This window comes from Silurus meridionalis, chromosome 21 (assembly GCF_014805685.1).
Source record: "Silurus meridionalis isolate SWU-2019-XX chromosome 21, ASM1480568v1, whole genome shotgun sequence".
NCBI classification, from domain to species: domain Eukaryota; kingdom Metazoa; phylum Chordata; class Actinopteri; order Siluriformes; family Siluridae; genus Silurus; species Silurus meridionalis.
In genome coordinates this window covers 11761427-11785804 of record NC_060904.1, presented here as the reverse complement: position 1 = coordinate 11785804, position 24378 = coordinate 11761427, and the positions used below count along the sequence as shown (strand labels likewise).

The 24378-nt window shown below is 34.3% G+C and overlaps 1 protein-coding gene across 1 annotated transcript; it reads left to right on the top strand.

Moving 5' to 3' along the window:
• The first annotated feature begins 1581 nt into the window (after nucleotides 1–1581).
• epb41b (erythrocyte membrane protein band 4.1b) lies at nucleotides 1582–23111 on the top strand. The gene is made up of 30 exons (XM_046877362.1): nucleotides 1582–1683; nucleotides 3079–3178; nucleotides 3278–3382; nucleotides 3512–3554; nucleotides 3642–3717; nucleotides 5572–5790; nucleotides 6151–6238; nucleotides 6351–6503; nucleotides 7928–8025; nucleotides 8189–8334; nucleotides 8737–8841; nucleotides 8985–9161; nucleotides 9322–9444; nucleotides 9968–10678; nucleotides 11432–11602; nucleotides 12468–12566; nucleotides 12660–12791; nucleotides 14778–14954; nucleotides 15997–16224; nucleotides 17134–17361; nucleotides 18213–18444; nucleotides 19241–19515; nucleotides 20340–20561; nucleotides 20726–20929; nucleotides 21034–21126; nucleotides 21321–21451; nucleotides 21701–21730; nucleotides 21929–21991; nucleotides 22439–22615; nucleotides 22742–23111. Exons 2-30 carry the CDS (start codon nucleotides 3116–3118, stop codon nucleotides 22769–22771), a joined length of 4599 nt encoding a protein of 1532 aa, XP_046733318.1. The 5' UTR covers nucleotides 1582–1683; nucleotides 3079–3115; the 3' UTR covers nucleotides 22772–23111.
• Nucleotides 23112–24378: the final 1267 nt, after the last annotated feature.

Below are 24378 nucleotides of genomic sequence, written 5' to 3'. Positions count from 1 at the left end.
TATGCAAAGGTTATAAGCAAAAATAGCAATCTCATGTACCCTCAGGTTGAGGGTATTTTATGACTCACCAAGTTTGGTGTCATTATGCCAAATCAGAGTTATAACCTCACTTATTTCGGTCTGCAGATGATCTGAGCAAAATTTGTTGACATCTTGAGAAATGGTCTTGGAGAAGCTTGCAAAACTATGTTCTATAAAAAAAAAAAACAATGGCTTTTTTAGAATCATTTAGCATTTTTAGAAATGTTCTTTTTTTAACCACTTGATGGCGCTCTCCCCAAACCATTTAAGCATCTTTGGGGGTTAAGGAGGTTACAGTTAAGTTTAATTGAATAGTCCAATGCAATTGTAAAATACATCTTACAATTTATATTGGCCAATGCCAAAATGGTGAACAGTAAAACTATATCTATACTATGTATATCTCTCTGTATCGAAAAAATGCCACTGAGATTTAGGAGAAATTATGCAGAAAAAAAATACGATTTTCCAAAGAGACCCAATCCAGTTCCAGCAGGACAGTTCTGTGTGTGAAGAGGACCAGTGAATACAAAGTTTGGCCAGAGGGAAGTGGAAGAAATCAGGAGGCCTGGAGCTCAGAACTGAATCCTATTAAATATCTTTTCTACTAATTGGATCCCACCAAGTGAGGTGATTGGTTGAAACCCACCGCATTGTCTTGTGGCTAAATGTGCAAAATCCATATACCCATGCTCCAAAGCCTTTCTAAAAGAGTGGTGGTTATTCTAACAGCAAATGATGGGTTTATCTGGATTATGATATTTAACAAAGATATTTGTGAGTGCTTGAGTGGGTGTCCACATACTTATGGTTAAATAGTGGTGTATATGCACATATATATGTGTGTATATATATGTGTGTATATACAGTATATATATATATATATATATATATATATATATATATATATATATATATATATATATATATCTTTTAATACTTTATTTAAATGTTATATTCTATTTCTATTTTTCATGTTTACATGTTGGACAGTCGTAAAAAGCATTTCACTACATGCTGTACTCTGTATGTACATGTGTGTGTGTGTGTGTGTGTGCCACATGACTGGCTGATATATATATATATATATATATATATATATATATATATATATATATATATATATATATATATATATGTATAATTACATTTTTCAATAGTATCAATTGTAATCATATATTCATTAGTATTTTGTTAAACTGTAATTAGAATCAGAATCATATATATAATTAGTATCATGGGTTGCATGAATAAAGAAGTTGTGCTGGTGCTATATAAAATTGGAAGAAGTATTTAAAAAAATAGGAAAATAAAATAATACAGAAATAAATTTCTTACATTTAATAAAATAAATTATAAGAATAATTTTATAAAATTATACATTTTACATAATTGTTCTGAAAGTCTGGACAATCTAATCTTATGTAAATCAGGCATGTAAAATGACACTTGATGAGTAATAGTGGAGCACAATTTTCATGCCGAAATTCCCTGTACTTACTGCATTAGTGACTGTATGCCTACTACAAAAAACTTTTTTTTTTAAGTTTTCTTCCTCCTTATCTCTGCTCTAACGTCATGGAAGCTTCGAATGAGTTGCCTCCTTCGTCCCTGGGGTCTGGAGTAAGCAAGTGAGAGCTGACGAACATTTCTTTTCATCAGGTAAGTTTATAATTTTTCTGGTTAATTTTATAAATAATGATAATAAAAAATTATCATATTAGACATGTCCAATCTATGCAGCTAAAAATTTGTGTGCTCATATGGCCCGGTAAATATGAAGTAAATATAAGTATAAATTGTTCTTTGTATGGCTGTACTTTATAGTTGGAAAAAGTCATTTAATTATATTTTCTACATTTATGCTTTTATTTGCATGTTCTGCACGTAACCTATAGATTAAATTTTTAATGAAATGTTTTATGATAGAGATTATGTCTTGCTTTTTAATTAGGAAAGATTGAAGTGATATTGAAGTGATTAAATAATATTTTAATAATTTTTTTTACATTCAATAAAATATTTCTTTAGCATCTACAACAACTTTGTTAAAAGAATAATAAAAAATGAAAAGTTAATTCAGTAAATCTAAGTAGAATTATTTTAGGGGGAAACTAGCAGAACATATTTCAGTCCTGAAAGTATTTACCTGCCAATATCAGAAAAAGCGGGAAAGGCTTTATCAAGCACTTTATCAAGACTTACTTCCTCATATTTTAATTGGTGTTTGTGTTAATACGTTTGTGCTATTCATCTGCAGTCGTCCACTATTACTAGAGATTTAGTGTTATTTTTGTATATGTGCACGTATGTGTGTGTTTATTCCTACATGTACGTGTTTGTGAGCTTGTTAGGGGGGTGGTATGTTTATCTCCTTAAAACATTCATAGCCATATCTTTCAACAGAACAGTGCAGTGTGGGCAGGGCAACTTTCTATCCCTCACACATGCGCAGATACAATTACAAGCGCACATGCTGAAATATTAAATTCATAATATTCAAATATTAAACAGTTAGTAATTTATGATTTTATCCAACTATTTTCTATTTTTGAGATTCTGATCTTTTTAATAAATATGCACATGCTATTACTACTACTACTACTACTACTACTACTACTACTAATAATAATAATAATAATAATAATAATTAAATATAATTTGTGGCAACAAATGATTTTATTTAAAAATAGTCCTCTTTGTCTGCAAGCAGTATTTTTAGTAGCATTTTGCTACAAATATTTTGATTAAAAAAAATATATTATTTGAATTCTTAGAATATCATTTTCCTAATGGCTAGCATGGAAATTTCATTTGTTGTGTGTAATGTTTATTTTATACAACCATTTTTCTTTGTTTTTTAAAGGTTATTAGTAATTTAAAAGTTATTAAGTGTTGTTTATCAGATTCAAGAAGCAACAGAAATAATACAGAAGTAAAAATAAATGTATGTCTTATTTTTCATATTAAGTGGTATTTTGGTGTAAAATACCACAGTAGCATGTAAATAAAAATGTTATAATGGTTAACTATTTGCAATGTTGCAATTCATTTTAGTTGAGCTTATAAAAATCTGTGTCGAAGGAGAGCAAAGATGACAACAATTTCTTGCCAAGTTATACTTTTGGACGACACCATCATTGAGCGGGACCTGGAGGTCAGTTTACAGTCCCTGTATTTACCTACTAATACTTTTATCAAAAGTCTTAGAGAAATCCCCAATTAAGAGGGCATTTTTGTGTATCTGTGTTTATAGAAAAAAGCAGTGGGCCAGGTTCTGTTTAATAACGTCTGTGATTATCTCAATCTGCTGGAAAGGGATTATTTTGGCCTGGTAGCATGGGATTCATCCAAAAACAAGGTGATTTCATTCTAGATAGTATGATGTGCATGTTAAAGAGTACACAATTTCATTATATAAAATAGCATCTTATTCAACTATTAAGGGTTTCAATATGACTTTATAGAAGTAGACCTTTTTCTTTTTCAGGTGTGGCTGGACCTTTCAAAAAAGGTTCACAAGCAGATTAAAAGTAAGTAAAATTATAAAATTTTGTTTATATCAAATCAAATCTGTGTGTTTCTACTATGATTATGTTTACTGCTATCTGTGGTTTCAGGTCATGATGCTACATTTACATTCAGTGTCAAGTTTTACCCACCTGACCCTTCTGAACTGGCTGAGGACATAACAAGGTAAAATCTATCTCTATTCCTCTTTTGCTCTATTTCTCCTTTCATACATTGTCATATATATTTTATATGGCCAAAATTATGCAGATTACACCAATACTGTATATGCTTTTTGAACATCCCATTCCCTATGTAGTTCCACTTAGTTGGTAAAATAACCTCCAATATTTTAGGAAGGCTTTCCACTATATTTTGGAGCATAGCTGTGGGGATTTGTGACCATTCAGCAACAAGAGCTTAGTCAGATTAGGCTCTGATGTCAAGTTAGGCGTCCTGGGGTTCAGTCAGTTCCAATTCATTCCAAAGGTGTTCAGTTTGGTTACGATCAGGTTCCTTTGTATGCCACCCGATTTCTCTCACAACATTGGCAAACAATTTCTTCATGGAGCTTGCTTTGTGTACATGAGCCTTTTCGTACTGAAACAGGGTTAGTTCCAGTTTGTAACCAAATTGTTATTGCTACAGCAAACAAAGGTTTTATACAAAATTGTGCGTTGAGTCAAATAGAGTCATTACCTGCTTTTCAAAAAAGTGGACACAGCAAATAAACTCTGAAATGTATGTAAATATTTCAAACATTCTGCATTTCACTCATATTTATTCAACAATATAATATGTGAAGAAATTTGTTGTTGATCTTTTGGAACAATGCAAAATAGAAGCTTGTTTTTCTTTTCATGGACTTTTAGAGCCCACAACAAATAATTACAGTTTTAAAACATTAACTTAACATGCTTTGAGAATGTTGATGGAGAAGTATAGAGAAGGTCAGAAGGAGTTGCATTGTGTGTTTGTGGGTTTAGAAAAAGCGTACGACAGGGTGCCAAGAGCGGAGTTGTGGTATTGTATGAGGAAGTCAGGTGTGGCAGAAAAGTATGTGAGGGTGGTGCAGGACATGTATGAGGACAACAGGGAAGTGTGCTGTAGGAAGACAGACTGGTTTAAGGTGGAAGTTGGGCTGCATCAAGGATCGGCTCTGAGCCCTTTCCTGTTTGCAGTGGTGATGGACAGGTTGACAGGAAAGTTTATAGGACTGTGGTGAGACCTGCGATGTTGTATGGTTTAGAGACAGTGCCATTGAGTCAAAGACAGGAGGTGGAGCTGGAGGTAGAAGAGCTGAGGATGTTGAGGTTTTCGTTAGGAGTGACGAGGATGGACAGAATTAGAAATAAATTTATTAGAGTGACAGCGCATGTACAACGTTTTGGAGACATGGTGAGGGAGGCGAGATTGAGATGGTTTGGACATGTGCAGATGAGAGACATGGGGCATATCGGTAAAAGAATGCTGATGATGGGGCCACAAGGAGGGAGGAAAAGAGGAAGAGCAAGGAGGAGGTTTATGGATGTGGTAAAGGAAGACATGCAGGTAGTTGGTTTAAAAGAGGCAGATGTAGAGGACAGGGGGGTATGGAGACAGATTGTCTGCTGTGGGGACCTCCTAATGGGAAAAGCTGAAAGAAAAGAAGAAGAAGAAGAAGAAGAAGAAGAAGAAGAAGAAGAAGAAGAAACATTAACTTAACACACATCATAAACTGAAATATACTAACCAAAAAGCATATTTTGTCTCTAGCTTTCCTGTCAAGTAAAAAATACCAGTAATAAATACCAGTGGCATAGCATTTGCTATGTCAAAATATCTGTTTTGTATAATTCTTTGAATTTTTGGCCCTCATAAAGAGAGAGAAACTGTAAACACGCTGTAATCACACATTCATCAAGCTTCAACAAAAGTTGTTCAAGCTGTTTAAACATGTTTCAGTTGCTGAGAATGTCTGCCCATTGTTAATGTGTGTGAATAAGCTATGTGCTTTGTGTATTTATTTACTTTCTTACTCATTATTATTTTTCCCCTCAGATATTTACTGTGTCTTCAGCTGAGAAAAGACATCCTGAATAGCCATCTACCCTGTCCATCAGATATGTTGGCAGCTTTGGGGTCATATATGATCCAGTCAGAATATGGGGATTATAATTCTGAACTACATGGAAAAGAGTTCTTCAGAAACATTCCCTTTGCACCCAATCAGACTCCAGAGCTGGAAGAAGAAGTGATAAAGCTGCATCGCTCACTCAAGTATTTTGGTTTTATATATATATATATATATATATATATATATATATATATATATATATATATATATATATATATATATATACACACAGACACCTTACATAATCATGATCAGTGTCATAATATTAAGAATTTTCAATAAAGTAGCCATGGAACATAAAATATATATTTTTAAAATGCATTACAAATAATATGTCAAGGAAAACATATATGTTTGAGTTTTATTGCTTTTAAAATAAAACGAGAAAACAAAAAAATTCACACATGCACACACACACTCACACACATCACACATCACACATCATCACACATCACACACACCATATAAAAACACAATTTCTTTCTCTGTATGTGTTGATGCAGATCTATGAGTCCTGCTGATGCAGATCAGCTTTTCCTGCAGAATATCAAAACCCTCGACATGTACGGAGTACACCTGCATCCTGCTAAGGTAGCATATAAAAAAGTGCTTACTCTTGCTGGCATACGGCTTCCTTGTGTTTTTTTGTGGCAGTATGTATACATATTTTTTATTTGCTTGTGTTTATTTATTTGTGAGTTAGAATGCCATTGGAGAAGATGTGATGCTGGGAGTATGTGCCGATGGTCTAATGGTGTATGAGGATGAGGAGAAGACACAGTGTTTTGTCTGGCCTAGCATTCTGAATATGTTTTACAGAAACAGCAAATTCCAGGCCAGGATTTTAAAATCAGAGGTACTGAAGCATGTGTATCACATTGTGGATCAAGATAGGAAATAATCTGGAGCATGAAGTGATTAATCAAAAAGTACTGTGCAAAAGAATTTGCCACTTGTGAAAAGATGTTGTGAAGTAAGAATGCTTAAAAAAAACATGGTAAGCATGCTTTGACTTGCACAATTTGTACACCTGCACAAAGTCAGGGATTTTGTAGGATCAGATGAGGTGTTTAATTAACCAATTATAACAACCAGGTGCTAACAATAATCTTTTTTATATATATATAGTTTAAAACACAGTCATTAACTGAAACAGAGACAGCTGTGTAGGAGGCTTAAAACTGGGTGAGGAACAGCCAAAGTCTGCTACTAATGTGGGATTGTGGAAGAAACGTCACAGGTCATAGTCCATGGAAAGACTGAGCATAGCAACAAGACACAAGGTGTTTATACTGCAACAGTAAGGTCTCTTCCAGACAAAGATTTCAAAGCAGACTAGGCTTTAAAATGTGCTGTTCAAGTTATTTTAAAAAAGAAAAGAAATTGGCAATGTTAAGGACCATAGACACAGTGGTTGGCAAAGGAAACTAAATGTAACAAATGTAAGACCCATCATGTTTACTTCCCTTCGATATCGGAAGATGTCCAACAGCACCATCAGCAAAGAACTGCAAAAGCATAGGGACCCACCTATACCTTTTTACGGTCTGGAGAAGTCAGTCCAGAAGTGGTCTTCATTCAAGAATTGTGGACAAAACCCATACCTATGACATGGAAACAAAACTAAGTGAATCAACTGTGAACAAAACATAGGAAAATAGCAAAAAGGTGAAGCATGGTGGAGGTTTCCTGCAAGTTTGGGGCTGCATTTCTGGCAAATAGAGTTGGAGATTTCGTGAGGATTTATAATGTCCGCAATGCTGAAAAATACAGGTAGATAATTATTTACCATGCATTATTATGAGGGAGGTGTCTGACTGGCCCCAAATTTATTCTGCAGCAGGGCAATGACCCCAAACATACAGCCTATCAAACATTTACAGTTCTGATCTCAATGTGATTGAGTCTGTCTGGGATTACATGATTACGGGATTTAAGGCAGTGTACAGTCACAGAAAGTCTGTGGTAGAGAAATTGATGCTGTTTTGCAGGCAATGAATGGTCATCCTAAATATTGATTTGATTTTAATTTCTCTTTTTTATTTACTTTCCATTTTGCTAATTGATAAAAAAAAATGTTTATTAGTTTTTATAGTAAAATTTCTATGTTTTAAAGCATTCTTATTTTACTGCATTTTTTTTTTTTACAAGTGAATCAAAATTATGCATAGTACTGTATATAATTTCTTTGCATATCATTTTGGATCATTTCTAAGAGCAAATATATTTAACATTTTTTTTTTATTGAGAATATTAAACTGATTGTCTTCTAATCCTAAGGAGGATACATCTGAAAATACTATCAAATTCAGTTTTTCCAGCTATCGTGCCTGCAAATGCCTTTGGAAAAATGCGGTGGAGCATCATGCCTTCTTCAGGTAGCCATAATCACATCAATTTTGTAATAAGTTACAGCAATATGTATTTTGTCTAAATCAAGCTTCTGCTTCAGTTTACATGATGGAAACCAGAAAATACTATCCCCTTTTAAACAAATAAACCAGTATATCAATATTTAACACATGCTTATTTTTATCTTAGGAATCTTAAGCAGGCCCCAGAGGGGCTGCTACACTTCGGTTCTAGGTTTTGTTTCCAGGGACCCACACATGCAGAAGCTCTAGAGGCAAGCTCCACCATTAAGCGTCCAGCTCCACTTTTCCCACGTTCAGCCCTCAAAAGAAAAGGTGAGTGTTTGTAGCGATCTGTTAAAATGAGAGACTCAAATATTTGAGTGAACTTTGGAACTTGTTACAGAATTTGATCACTGAATCCTTAATTGGGCTTGTTTGTTTTAACGACATCAATGTTATTGAAAAACCTTGCCTTGGATGTGCAACTCAAAGTTTTGTTTTAATTTTTTTTATGTGGGTACCACAAAGACTTGAAATTCATGCAGGTGAATGGCATCTAAATGGTACACCTAGAATATCAACTATGGCGCTCAACCCACCTTTTAATATGCATAACTGTCCCTGCTTATATACCTTTGTGCAACAATTGGGTTTAAGTCACCAGCATGAATACAGCCTAGTGTTTATTAGAGCATCTGCATGTGTCTCAGCAACTGTTAATACTTATTCTTTCAGCAAAAGAAACCTTTCTGGAGTCCCTAAAGCGTCCAAGTCAACCGGAGTCTGACGACTGGTTCCAAGTGCTTGACTCTGATAAACCAAGGTCTACATATGACCCAGGTAGAGTCCAATAAATCTATTTAAAGTATGTTTGACTCTGTGTGTGTGTGTGTGTGTGTGTGTGTGTGTGTGTGTGTGTGTGGCATACACTGACTGAGAATTTTGTAAGAAGCAATCACTAAATAAGCCAGATGTGCATGCAGACAAGGAAAAACCAAGTGGTGGTGAGACCCTTGCTTATAAAGAAGAAGAGGATGGGCTGAATAACGAGTGGTTGGGATCTAAAGTAGATGGGCTGGATAATGAGTTGTTTCAGATGTTGGGTGGACGCCACTCAGCATCCTTTCAGACTCAGCAATCGTTGTCAACCTTATCTTCAGGTAAATTACATTTTCTCTCTGTTCATATAGTTCTGCGCTTGTATGTTTAGATCTGCTTTTAAACATGCCCTTTTCTCCATAATTATGGCTAAGGTGAAAAACAGTACAAGTCTGAATTGAGTTTGTTAAGGTTTGACTACATTTGAAATGCTTTTCACAGATACTGACATTTTGGAAAGTGCTAAATTGCAGCTTTGGAAACTGCAAGCAGATGATTGGTTTGTCCTCCTTGAACCCTGCACTTATCAACTTCCGAATCTCTGGCTCTTAAAGACTCTTCCAGGTAAGTTCTGATTTTGCAGATTGTCACTATGGAGGTTTTCAAGGAGAAAATTACAGAATTTATGCACATATAAGTAGCTAAAAATTGTCTCCTTATACCTGCAGGATAGAGATTGGGTGGGCTGGTCTTTTAGAATAAACTAGCCCAAAAGGCTATTCAGAACTAGTTAAAAAAACAAGTAAAATGATCAAACATAATCATTTAACATTCCAAACCATATTCTACACCTCTTGGCATAACTACAAAAATATAGTAACATTTAAGAAGTTTAGTAATTTCATGTAATATGTTTACAAATAAAAACATAAATCCATAGCTATATGATTCTTTCAGTAAGGAACCAAAATGTAAATGATCAAACCAAATCACAGAATTTAATTAAATTGTTTGATTTTGAAATTACTTCAAACAATAAATGTAATTAATGCAGATATCTAATTAAAAAAAAGTTTTCTGCTGGAAATCTTTTGACTTGGCAACACTGGTAGATCTGGTTCATAAACATTTCTGTTTATATCCTCAGTGAACCTGCAGTTTGAGTCCTCTCAAACTGAAAATCATGGAGAAGAGCTGGAGTGGGTAGAAAGAACCTCAGAGATGAACATAAAGGTTGTCAAAGAAGGAAAAGAGTTTGTGTTAGAACAACATGAGGAACTAGAAACAGGAAGAAACCTAATTAGACCAGATATTGTTGGAGAAGATTTATATTCAGATAATATATCTATTGAGCAACTACTGAAAAATATGTTGGAAAAGATAGAACGAGAGGGAGATGAAGAGGAAATAGACACAGAAGTAATGTATGAACAGAGAACACAGATAATAGAAACCTATACTAAACAAAGGATGAGAGGGTTTGAAGAAGTAGAAGCAGAACATGAACTGATGCTTAATACAGGTCAAGTGGTGTGTGAGAATAATTTAGAGGAACTAAAAGAAACATTACTAGAAGTGGAGAGTATTGAACAGAGGCTACAAGACATAGAAAGGCTGAAAGTCAGAATTCAGGAGGTAGAAATGTTGGAGAGAAGACAACTACGAGATAGCGATGACTGGTACATTCTGCTGGAGCACAAACTAATTGAATCTTCAGCACCGGCAAGACTACTAAGAGTGGACTCTTCTGAACAAAAGAAGAAAAACCTGGAATGGAAAAGGAAGGAACAAGGAGAAAGAAATGATTGGTACCTTTTGTTGGATTGCAAACCTTTGACGGTATCTTCAGCAATTGCAGGTAAGCAGCTACACTAAAAATGATATGTGTCTCGGTATATAGCTCATGATAGTGTTTTGAATCTGTTAAAAGCAATATATATATATATATACACACACATACTATATTGCTAAAAGTATTGGGTCACCTGACCTTTCCTACAATACATTTATGTGGTTCTTTTCCAAACTGTTAGCACAAAGCTGGAGGCACTCAATTGTATAGGACGTCTTCAGATGCGCTATAATAAACACATTTGGAATGAATTACTGACCCAGTAATGCAGAAGTCATAAAATTAAACATGAACGGCCTAAAAGTACATGAGTTTACTTTTTGTAGGGTTAAATGAAGAGGGATTTTGGACTATAATTAATATAAACAGCTCTGCTACAATGGCTTAAAAATAATTGATCAACACAATGATCTATAATTGATGGACATTTTGTGCCACCCAGATGAGGATGGGTTAATCTTTTTTTTAAAGTCTGGTTCCTCTCAAAGTTTCTTTCTTGTATATCTCAAGAAATTTTTCCTCGCCATTTTTATTCTACTAAATTTATTTCTGTAAAGCTGCTTTTGGGGCACTGCTATACAAATAAAATTTAACTGGATTGAAAAAAAATTCTTATACAAAACTAATAATTTCAAAATCACAGTGCCTAAGACACTACTGTATATAGAAAAAACAATTATTTAAAATCTACTGTATAACCCATATTTTGTGGTATGACTTCCTTCCACATCATCACTTTTGTATTTTTACAACTACAAGGTCATTCCATGGACACAGCAGAGGAAAAAGCAGAAATTAGACAGTGGATAGAGATGGAACGCCACAGAGCAAACACTGTTATTCCTGTCCAGATGAAAGATGACTGGCACATTTTGCTGGAATCGCTTCCTCGATCCTCACAGACTATGAAACCTGCACTCCCTCCAACAGGTAAAACAAAAACTGTAGACATATAGTACTGACAGACTGATGATTATCTGTTAAAAAATTTGTAATAATAATTATAAATCAAGATTCTGTTTGTAAAATGTTTAGGAATAAAATAGTGACACTGTAGTAATGTAGAAATAGTCATATAATCTCCCCATAGCATTTTTTAGCAGCTTGTCTCCACTGATTTAATTCAGAAAATTATTAATTATTGCAATATTTTTTTAAATCTAAAATTCTATATAAGTTTAGATAATTTTGTATAGAATTCTGGTTATTAGCCATATAGTGGCATTGTTACAAATTGAGCATTCATGGGACCTCATGCAAGGTCAAATGATCTCCAGGTATGTTTCACCATAATAGTATTAAATATTAAGAAGAGATGTAAGGATTACATTTCCTAAAAAATATTATTGCAAGCTTTGTATGCGTGGGAGGTGAAAAAGTCAAGTTCAGAAAGTTCTGGACATACCCATGTCTGTAATAGCTGTAAAAGCTGGCTAACAAGAAAGCCCACAAACAGACCTGAACTCTATTGAGCACCTGTGGGGCATCCTGAAGTGCAAGGCATGTCTGTAATTGCATCTTCATTTGCATTTGGAATTGCAATAAGAACACCAGTTTACAATGCACACAATCATGGATGATGTCCAGTGATCATATTGCAAGGCCATACCTCAAGAAGGAAGACATGAACTTTATTATTTATTCCATAAAATCCAGAAGCAATTGCTGAGGCCGTGGCTTCATTTACATGCAGTACTTGTGTTATTAATGTTATTTGTTACATTAAAAGCTTTAATTATTTAATGTCATCAAACATCAGACTATTTATACATATTTATTTCTTTTGAATTGGTAGAAATTGATATCCAGTCACCTTGGGCACATATGGTAGAAGAACACAAAAACTTGGGTGAGATAAAGGAAGAGGAGAGAGCAACTCATGTGAGAGAAACAGGTGTGTGGAGACTAGTGAACACAAAGATACATAACCATTTTAACATGTGTTTATGCAAACACAAATACACCTTTATTTTGTCGTTTGCTTCAGATGTAGATGTTTACAAAGAGACCAGACAGGAGGGAGTACAGGTGGTTGAAAAGCAAGAAAAGACGATAATATACAATGAAGAGAGAAGAGAAACGATAGAAACAGCTCATGAAATAAATCTGGTTCCTTCAGGTGAGAAATTAATGCATCTTAGTTTTCTCCACTCTTCTTCTTGTTTTATCTCTTTTATAGTTTATATATAAATTTAATGACATTGGTTTGCCCTCATCTATCTAGTGATAATGTTCTTTTTTGCATCTTGGCAAGAAATGGTCACTGTATGTAAAAGGTGATTGCAGAATGTTGCTTTCACTTGCAGTATCTCACAAAAGTGAGTACACCCCTCACGTTTCAGCAAGCATTTTAGTATATCGGACAATACTATAGAAATGAAACTTGGATATATTTTAGATTAATCAATGTGCAGCTTGTTTAGCAGTACAAATTTACTGTCCTCTGAAAATAACTCATCATACAGCCGTTATTGTCAAAATAGCTGGCAACAAAAGTGAGTACACCCTAAGTGATAACAGCTGTACGTCAGTTAACCATGCAAAGCCACATGTCCTATTGCTTGACAAGACCATACAAATTTGTGTATCTTGTATTAGGGCAGTTAAAATTTGGTGCTTTGAGTACAATTCTCTCATACTGACCACTGGATGTTCAACATGGCACCTCATGGCAAAGAACACCCTGAGGATTTCAGAATTAGAATTGTTGCTCTTCACAAAGATGGCCCAGGCTATAAGAAGATCGCTAACACACTGAAACTGAAAGTTACATTACAGTAGACAGGGTCATACAGGGGTATTCCAAGACATGTTCCACTCCGAACAGGCCTCGCAATGGTCAGTCAAAGAAGTTGAGTTTTTGATGGTGCGTCAGGTGCAAACGAAAAAACAGATGAGTGCTGCAGAGGCTGCAAAAAGGTTGCAAAAAGCAGAATGTCCGCTTGTCGGTGCTCAGACCATACAGCACACTACAACAAGTCGGTTTGCATGGCCGCCATCCCAGAAGGAAGCTTCTTCTGAAGCTGGCTCACAGGAAAGCCCACAAACAGTTTGCTGAAGACAACCTGTCCAAGAGCATGAATTACTGGAACCATGTCCTGTGATCTAATGATGCTTATATAAACTTGTTTGGCTCAGTTGGTGTCCAGCATGTGTGGTGACACCCTGGTGAGCAGTACCAAGAAAACTGTGTCTTGCCATCAGTCAAACATGGTGGTGGTAGCATCATGGTCTGGGGCTGCATGAATGCTGCTGGTACTGGGGAGCTGTGGTTAGTTAAGGGAAATATGGATTCCAACATGTACTGTGACATTATGTAGCAGAACATAATGCCCTTTCTTCAGACAATGACCCGAACAGCAGTTTTTCAACATGAAACTGACCCCAAACACACCGCGAAGATGACAACTGCCTTGCTGAAGGTGAAGATGATGTAGTGGCCAAGTATGTCTCCAGACCTGAACTCTATTGAGCACCTGTGGGTTGCCAGTTATTTTGACAATAATGGCTGTATGTTGAGTTATTTTCAGAGGACAGTAAATCTGTGAGCTGTATGCAGATCTGTACTGCTATACAAGCTGCACATTGATTACTCCAAAGCAGGGGTCACCAACGTGGTCCCCGCAGGCATTAGGTAGCCCGCAAGGACCACATGAGAAGCCTGTGGGCCTTTACTAAAAAAGCTGTTTCATACTTTGTTAAATCATTGTTGATAATTATTATGAGAAATCATTAACACGATCAGTGTCTTCACATAGATGAATATCATTAATTATTAATAATAACATATAATAAAAGGTAAATTGAGAAAGTGTTATTTCAGATCAAACTGAAAACTGTGTGTATCAAACTGGTAGCCCTTTACATTAATCGGTACCCAAGAAGTAGCTCTCAGTTTCAAAAAGGTTGGTGACCCCTGCTCTAAAGTATATCACAGTTTCAATTCTATAGTATTGTCCCTTAAGGAGATATACTAAAATAGTTGCTGAAATTTTTATTTTCTCAAAAAGTCCAAAGATTTTACACAAAGACAGCTAGAATGAGAAATGTGTTTATTGCTTAGAATTGGTTCTAGTGCCTATGACATTGATTTCTGTTGATGCAGCAGCCACGAGACTTCAGCAAACAGTCACAATCAAAGAAAAGGCCATGATCTTCGGAGAGTCACAAGTGACTGTTGGAGAAAAGGAATGGAAAAATCCTGCTACAGTGCGTCAGGTTGAAGACAACTGGTTTGTGCTTTTTACTCCAGTGCAGACTGAGAAGAAGGTCATTGCTACAGGTACTGTTAGCTATTTATTATATATTAATTATATTTTCTGGTTATTTGGGCTAATTATAGATTACTAGTATACATCAGCTGATTAATGTCCATTAATAATATACAGATAATACATTACTAAATACAGATGATTTTGTGTTTGTTCTCAAATAGAGTTGATTAATACTAGCCAAAAAATACGTTATGTTAGACCATTTGGGTCTGCAAAATATGAATAAATGAAACAATATTCCTGATATCTACTAAACATAACAAATAAGCAATTTAATCCACTTTTTTCAAAATTCACTTTTAATCTCCACATTATCTGTGTAAAGCTGCTTTGAGACAATGTCCATTGTTAAAAGTGCTACACAAATAAAAATGAATTGAATTGAAAATTGAATTGAATTGAATTGAATTAATCCCTTTTCTGATATTTCATGTAAACATAAAAATTGAAACAAACATCCTCAAAAAATAGTTTTAAAGGTGCACTCAGCACAGTATGAGGAGATGTAAACCTAAACCTGGAGATAATTTACATCTTACATTTTACAAAAAAATTAATTTTAAATATGTTTCTATGTGTAGAGTGTTCCCAGCTGCTGGTGAGCAAGCAATTCAAACCTCTTCACAATAACACTGGTGCAAAGATCAACTAGAGAGTACAACTAAAGGGTTTTAATAGTAAAACACTGTATACAACTTTCACAGTAAAATTATAACAATCAATAAATAAAGAAATAAACCTAGTAGGTTAAATAAAAATGTTCTTAAAAGCATTTGGTGTCTACTTAAAATTGAGCAATATACCATTAATGTGGAGAATGATAAAAAATATTTAAAAAAATATTCAATGCTGAACACGGGCATCTCCTACTTTCCTAACTCTCCTAATTTTTGGCATGTGGTTAAAAGAGTAAATATTCCACCTAAAATACCAGACTGGGGATTAAAACGTGATCTTAGTGACTTTGAGCATCAAATGTTTAATGGTGACAGACGGCACATGGGCGCCATGTGTTTACATAAGCATGAAAAATATGTTTGTTGTTTCTAGAGCCTATAACACTGATTTCCGAAGATGCAGAAGCAGACCTGAGACCTCAGCAAACTGTCACAATCGAAGAAGAGGAAGTAACATTTAAAAAGATGCCCATGATCATTAAAGAGACACAAGTGATAGTTGGAGGAGAGGAAAGGAAAAATCCAGCTACCGTACGTGAGGATGAAGATGACTGGTTTGTGCTTTTTATGCCTGGACATCTTGAGAAGTTCATTGCCACAGGTACTGTTAACAGATTTAAATCTCTAATTAGATTACATTTATCTAGAATCAAGCAAATAATTATAGTATAGTTTTGTTAATTAGCAAACCACTGTTTGATGATCTGATTGATCCATTCTTTTGAATTTGTGTCTGTTCTCAGTTATATTTTATTAGTACTATACATTGTTGGACCACTAGAATTTTAGACCACTAAGATCTAAAGTATTTGATGCTGAAGTTTTTTAAATTGTTTTCGAACAAAATATAACAATATTCCTGACATCCACAAAATAAAGTTCTTTATAAAAGGAAACATGCTATAGACTTGAAACTATAGAAATGGCAAGTAGTTTAGACACCAAGGAAAACAGTATAATTTGAATACAAATATTGTAAGCACTATTTTACATCTTATATAATTCACTGAGAAATATCCCTATCATTCTAGACACTATGCATAAAAGGCTTAAAACCTGTATCATCTCTTTTTACCTCGCTTTATAGTAAGAAAAGAAGCTGTATGGATTCCTAAAATGACCAATTTCCGTTCAGTAAAAAAATTACATGTAAACTATTAACCACTAATATCTAAGTGACATCATAAATAAATTCAGTTTTTGCCGTCTGGTATAGAATTAATGTTTACATAAAATATCAGAATGGGGATATAAATATGTTCTTACTGACTCCCATCAAACATGGGAGTCAGTAAGATCACATTTTAATCCCCATTCTGATATTTTATGTAAACATGTAAACATTAATTCTATGGCAAGAACTGGTCACTGCAGGCACCATTTGTGAAAGATGATTGCAGATTGATGCAAATTGAAATGTTTTATTCTTTAAAAAATGATGACTGTCTCAAAACGTTTGAAGATTTTACACAAATACAGATACAGTAAGAAATATGTTTGTTATTTCTAGAGCCTATAACACTGATTTCCGAAGATGCAGAAGCAGACCTGAGACCTCAGCGAACTGTCACAATCGAAGAAGAGGAAGTAACATTTAAAAAGCAGCTCATGATCATCAAAGAGACACAAGTGATAGTTGGAGGAGAGGAAAGGAAAAATCCAGCTACCGTACGTGAGGATGAAGATGACTGGTTTGTGCTTTTTACGCCAGTACAGCTTGAGAAGTTCATTGCCACAGGTACTGTTAACAAATTTAAATCTCTAATTAGATTACATTTATCTAGAATCAAGCAAATAATTATAGTATAGTTTTGTTAATTAGCAAACCACTGTTTGATGATCTGATTGATCCATTCTTTTGGATTTGTGTCTGTTCTCAGTTATATTTTATTAGTACTATACATTGTTGGACCACTAGAATTTTAGACCACTAAGATCTAAAGTATTTGATGCTGGAGGGTTTTTTTTTATTGTTTTTGAACAAAATATAACAATATTCCTGATATCCACAAAATAAAGTTCTTTATAGAAGGAAACATGCTATAGATTCCAAACTATAGAAATATCAAGTAGTTTAGACACCAAGGAAAACAGTATAATTTGAATGCAAATATTGTAAGCACTGATTTACATCTTATTTAATTCACTAAGAAATATCCCTATCATTCTAGACACTATGCATGAAAGGCTTAAAACCTGTATCATCTCTTTTTACCTCGCTTCATAGTAAGAAAAGAAGCTGTATGGATTCCTAAAATGACCAATTTCCGTTCAGTAAAAAAATTACATATAAACTATTAACCACTAATATCTAAGTGACATCATAAATAAATTCAGTTTTTGCCATCTGGTATAGAATTAATGTTTACATAAAATATCAGAATGGGGATTAAAATGTGATCTTACTGACTTCCATGTTTGATGGTGACAGATGGCAAGAACTGGTCACTGCAGGCACCATTTGTGAAAGATGATTGCAGATTGATGCAAATTGAAATTTTTTATTCTTTAAAAAATGATGACTGTCTCAAAACGTTTGAAGATTTTACACAAATAAGGATACAGTAAGAAATATGTTTGTTGTTCTAGAACCTATAACACTGATTTCTGAAGATGCAGAAGCAGACCTGAGACCTCAGCAAACTGTCACAATCGAAGAAGAGGAAGTAACATTTAAAAAGATGCCCATGATCATTAAAGAGACACAAGTGATAGTTGGAGGAGAGGAAAGGAAAAATCCAGCTACCGTGCGTGAGGATGAAGATGACTGGTTTGTGCTTTTATGCCAGTACAGCTTGAGAAGGTCATTGCCACAGGTACTGTTAACAAATTTAAATCTCTGATTAGATTACAATGATCTAGAATCAAGCAAATTATTATAGTATAGTTTTGTTAATTAGCAAACCACTGTTTGATGATCCGATTGATCCATTCTTTTGAATTTGTGTCTGTTCTCAGTTATATTTTATTAGTACTATACATTGTTGGACCACTAGAATTTTAGACCACTAAGATCTAAAGTATTTGATGCTGGAGGGTTTTTTTATTGTTTTTGAACAAAATATAACAATATTCCTGACATCCACAAAATAAAGTTCTTTATAGAAGGAAACATGCTATAGACTTGAAACTATAGAAATGGCAAGTAGTTTAGACACCAAGGAAAACAGTATAATTTGAATACAAATATTGTAAGCACTGATTTACATCTTATTTAATTCACTAAGAAATATCCCTATCATTCTAGACACTATGCATGAAAGGCTTAAAACCTGTATCATCTCTTTTTACCTCGCTTCATAGTAAGAAAAGAAGCTGTATGGATTCCTAAAATGACCAATTTCCGTTCAGTAAAAAAATTACATATAAACTATTAACCACTAATATCTAAGTGACATCATAAATAAATTCAGTTTTGCCATCTGGTATAGAATTAATGTCTACATAAAATATCAGAATGGGGATTAAAATGTGATCTTACTGACTTCCATGTTTGATGGTGACAGATGGCAAGAACTGGTCACTGCAGGCACCATTTGTGAAAGATGATTGCAGATTGATGCAAATTGAAATTTTTTATTCTTTAAAAAATGATGACTGTCTCAAAACGTTTGAAGATTTTACACAAATAAGGATACAGTAAGAAATATGTTTGTTGTTCTAGAACCTATAACACTGATTTCTGAAGATGCAGAAGCAGACCTGAGACCTCAGCAAACTGTCACAATCGAAGAAGAGGAAGTAACATTTAAAAAGATGCCCATGATCATTAAAGAGACACAAGTGATAGTTGGAGGAGAGGAAAGGAAAAATCCAGCTACCGTACGTGAGGATGAAGATGACTGGTTTGTGCTTTTTATGCCAGTACAGCTTGAGAAGGTCATTGCCACAGGTACTGTTAACAAATTTAAATCTCTGATTAGATTACAATGATCTAGAATCAAGCAAATTATTATAGTATAGTTTTGTTAATTAGCAAACCACTGTTTGATGATCCGATTGATCCATTCTTTTGAATTTGTGTCTGTTCTCAGTTATATTTTATTAGTACTATACATTGTTGGACCACTAGAATTTTAGACCACTAAGATCTAAAGTATTTGATGCTGGAGTTTTTTTTATTGTTTTTGAACAAAATATAACAATATTCCTGACATCCACAAAATGCATTTTTTTTTATAGAAGGAAACATGTTATAGACTTGAAACTATAGAAATAGGAAGTAGTCTAGAGACCAAAGAAAACAGTATAATTTAATTACAAATATTGCAATTGCTCATTTACATCTTTTATAATTAACTATTAAAATCCCTATCATTCTAGACACTATGCATGGAAGGCTTAAAACCTGTATCATCTCTTTTTACCTCGCTTCATAGTAAGAAAAGAAGCTGTATATATTCCTAAAATGACAAATTTCCGTTCAGTAAAAAAATTACATATAAACTATTAACCACTAATATCTACGTGACATCATAAATATATTTAGTTTTTGCCATCTGGTATAGAATTAATGTCTACATAAAATATCAGAATGGGGATTAAAATGTGATCTTACTGACTCCCATGTTTGATGGTGGCACCATTTGTGAAAGATGATTGCAGATTGATGCAAATTTACATTTTTTTATTCCTTAAAAAATGATGACTGTCTCAAAATATTTGAAGATTTTACACAAATATGGATACAGTGAGAAATATGTTTGTTGGTTCTAGTACCTATGACACAGATTTCTGAAGATGCAGCAGGCCTGATACCTCAAAGTGCCACAATCAAGGAAAAGGAAGTATTGTTTGAAACAAAGCCCACAATAATCAAAGAAAAGCAAGTGATAGTTAAAGAAGTGGAAAAGAAAATTCCCGCTACATCACATGAGGTTGAAGATAATTGGTTTGTGCTGTTTACACCAGTGCAGATTGAGAAGTTGGTTGCCACAGGTATTGTTAACTAATTATAATTTGTGGTTAAATGAATTCTTTCTTGTTAGAATAACGCAAATATATACAAATAAATCATACTATGTAAAACGATCCTGCATTGGATTAATAGGACTGAATCCTATTAATAGGATTTGTCGGTTTCTTCATTGGTTGTACTGCAGCAGGTTTTTCAGACACATGGATTCTGGAAGAAAACAGATTAAGGGAGGTGCAGAAGCAGCAACTCATAGAGGAGGCGAGGAGAAGCCATGTGGTTAACGACAGAAGACTTCCTTCATATGTGCCTGAAGCAAAAGCAGAAGAGCGTCATAGGGAGGTGATTGATGACTGGTACATCCTGCTGGAGCCTTTTTCTAAAACATCAGGTAAAAGTATTGGCTCGGCTTTGTGAGTCATCTTTCACTTTTGCTCATAGAGCTTATTCTTCTCATCTTTTCTCATATGTTCTCTCAACTCTTTCTCTTGACAGTGAGCGAGGACAGGAAGGCTGAGGAGGACAGACGGAGAAAGGAGGAGTTGATTAAGATTCAGGCAAAGGCAGAAGATAGAAGAAAAATGCCAGGTAAAACATGACATAAGTAAGCATACAGTCAGTTTATCTTGAGGATGAGGAATAGTGAAAATGCGAAATAAAAAGTATTTTTAAGGAACTTGTAGATGAAGGTAGTGAAACTGTGACAGGAAGCCACTGTGGTAAACAATGTTCTTTATTAGGATTCAGACCTCTTTCCATTCTTGTCTTCCCACTGACACCAGCTGACCAGCCAATGACATCAACTCCCACTGCACAATCTGTTCGCATCACAAGACCAACCTATCAAGATGAGAGTCTAAAGAGACTAGACATCACACAGGAGATCACACAAAATATAAAACAAGACTCTAAGGTCCAAAACTTGCACACATCCTTACAATACAAAGAAATGATAATAACAAACAAATTATTAAACATTCTGTATTGCATGTGCATTATCTGAGAGAAGGACAAATTGTAAATACTGAAAATGATATGTCCATATTGAATTGGCAAACATATTTATGAAGGATCCTTCGTATATAAAAATACCTTCAACTCACTTGTTTATTTGTAGCTAATAAACTGTTTCAATGAACATCACCTTTCTTTGCTTTTACAGGTGGAAACAGAGATCATAATCAAGAGAAAGGTTGGCTAATCAGTCTGAATTAATCTATATTATTTCTTACTATACAAACTAATTTGCATACCAAAATGCACAAATGCATATTAAACATAAGGTATAAGGCATTTACATAAAATGGATTGGTACGCAAATATATACGGTGCATCACTTGCTGCTGCTTCACTTTTTGCATTTTTGTTTTGTTTTATTTTTTTAATACAGAGAAGAGATAAGACAATTGAGGGCGAGTCCATTTATATTCGCCACAGCAATCTAATGTTGGAGGTGTGTAAACATTTTACTTGTGCTTAATTTATTCTTCAATATTTATTTGTTATTTTTTCTATCAGGAACACATGCTAATCTGTGCAATATTCAAGCAGCCACTGCATAAAGTCATGCAGATACAGGTCAGGAGCTTAAGTTAATGCTTTATAAAACTTCAGCAGTGGACTACAACAGCAGCAGACCTCAATAAGATCCACTTTTGTCAGCCAAGAACAGGAATCTGAAGCTACAATGGGCACAGGCTCATTGAAAAACTACCACTAAAAGTCTACCACTAAAAGTCTTGACCTGTATTTGTATTGGATAATTTTTTAAGATTGGATAATTGCATACATGAGCAAATAAAGTGGCTAAGGAATATGTGTAGTGCATTAATAAGCCTTATGAACGCTGTCTTCTCTCTCTCTCTCTCTCTCTCTCTCTCTCTCTCTCTCTCTCTCTCAGGACTCTGATGTGACTCAGAATGTGTTGTTGAGCCATCATGCCAGCATCAGTGAATTAAAACGCATTTTCATGGAGGACATGCCTGTGTTTGGCCCCACTGAGTGGGACAGGCGTCTTTCATCATACACTCCTGTCATCTACCCCAAATTATCCAACGGCGATCTATTTACTGACATAGTGAGTGTCACACACCGCAAATATTGGATCGCATTACTGTGTGAAATTGATGATCTTATTTGGGCAAAGCAGAAAGAGTGGTTTTCCCTCATCCATCACTGACAGAGGGTTTTTTTTTCTTTTCAGATGAACGCAGATGCATTATTGGTGATGTGAAGTCGCTCTACCCTCTTATCCAGAACAAATCCTCTGTCAAAACAGCAGAAACCTTTTTTTCTTCACTGCACCATTTTGTCATTGTTAATGCTTGGTAATATAACCTTTATACCGTTTATGTGCAGTAAATACTATATAAACTATATATTGAAATATATAGCATTAGTTTTGTTAGCCACATTTTGAAAGCTGTGAGAATCTGAAAAAGAACTTAAGATGTGTGTAGGTTTAAATATGTATAGGTGTGATTAAAAAAAACTTCACTTTGAAAACAAGTAAGTTTGTTTATTGTTTTATAGTCTTTATATGGAGATAACATAAATTCCACTTACAGTCTGTTCATACTTGTTTTGTCGATGTTTTTGTCATCATGACAATATTTTATTTGGCATAAAGTCTGTTTAAGACATAGTATTGCTTCAATATATATAATTTTGTATCAAAAGAAATTGCTGATGTAACTTCTGAGTTTTGATCAATATGGCCCAGGATGTAATGGGGGAGGTACTAAAAATGTTCTTTCTCAGGGGTTGATCCTTTTATGCACTTGTCTGACATCATGTCTTTGAACAAATGCATACGCAGACTCACAAATGCAGTAGTCTTTCGCTATAAATATGTTTGTAAAGACAGTTAAGCAGGCAAGAAATGATCTCTGACCAACATGTGAAAGTACAGCACGAACAGTACCAATAATACATTATTTTTATATATATAACTATTTCATAAAGAATCAATCCTTTCCTTTCAGCAGCTTTCCAAAATGCAGACACGAAAAGAAACATGAACAATGTATTGCCAGAAATCATTAATTGTTTTCTAAATTAAATATATTGTTTACGACAAAGTTAATATATGAGTGACAGGTGTGTGGATGTTGCACAAGTCTCTGGCCTTTATGGAAAAATTACATGTAGGTGATTATATAAATAATGTTGTCACCAGTGCAAAAACATCTCAGCAATTTCACTGAAGGCGAGTAAACAAAAGACATCTTGTGAACACATGGCAATGGATTATTCATATGCGAAATCACGTCTAAAACATTAAACCACATTAGAATTTGAAAATTAATGTGAAAAATATCAAAAATAAATATATAAAACAAATAAATAAATAGAATTCTTTAGGAATGTTTAAAAGCACATTTAAATGTCAGAAGTGAATCAGGAGATTATTCACATAATGTATGATGGGACTTGGGACTTCTTTGTAAGAGGACCTTGAACTTATTGTAATTTTGGTTTATCCTTTACAGCCAGGGCACAGTTTGATCACAAAAGCACATTATATCAGTAAATGAAGAGAAAAAAAAAAAGGGAATTGAAAACGTGATAATGCACACATTAAATAATTTTGGTCTAAATTGAGTAGCATGTAACTACATTCAATTAACTGTGATTGTACATGATATACAGTAAAAAAAATCATGGCCTTTTTATGGCTTGACTAGTCTAAACAGTGGCTAATGTATAGTTTTATGTTTGTGCTGCTGTACTTCTTTTCAGAACAAGTTGTGCAGAATCCAAGTGCTATTTTATAAATTGCCAAATAATAAGGGTGAAACATATTATGACACTTTTGCAGTGGGAAACATGATCAGTACT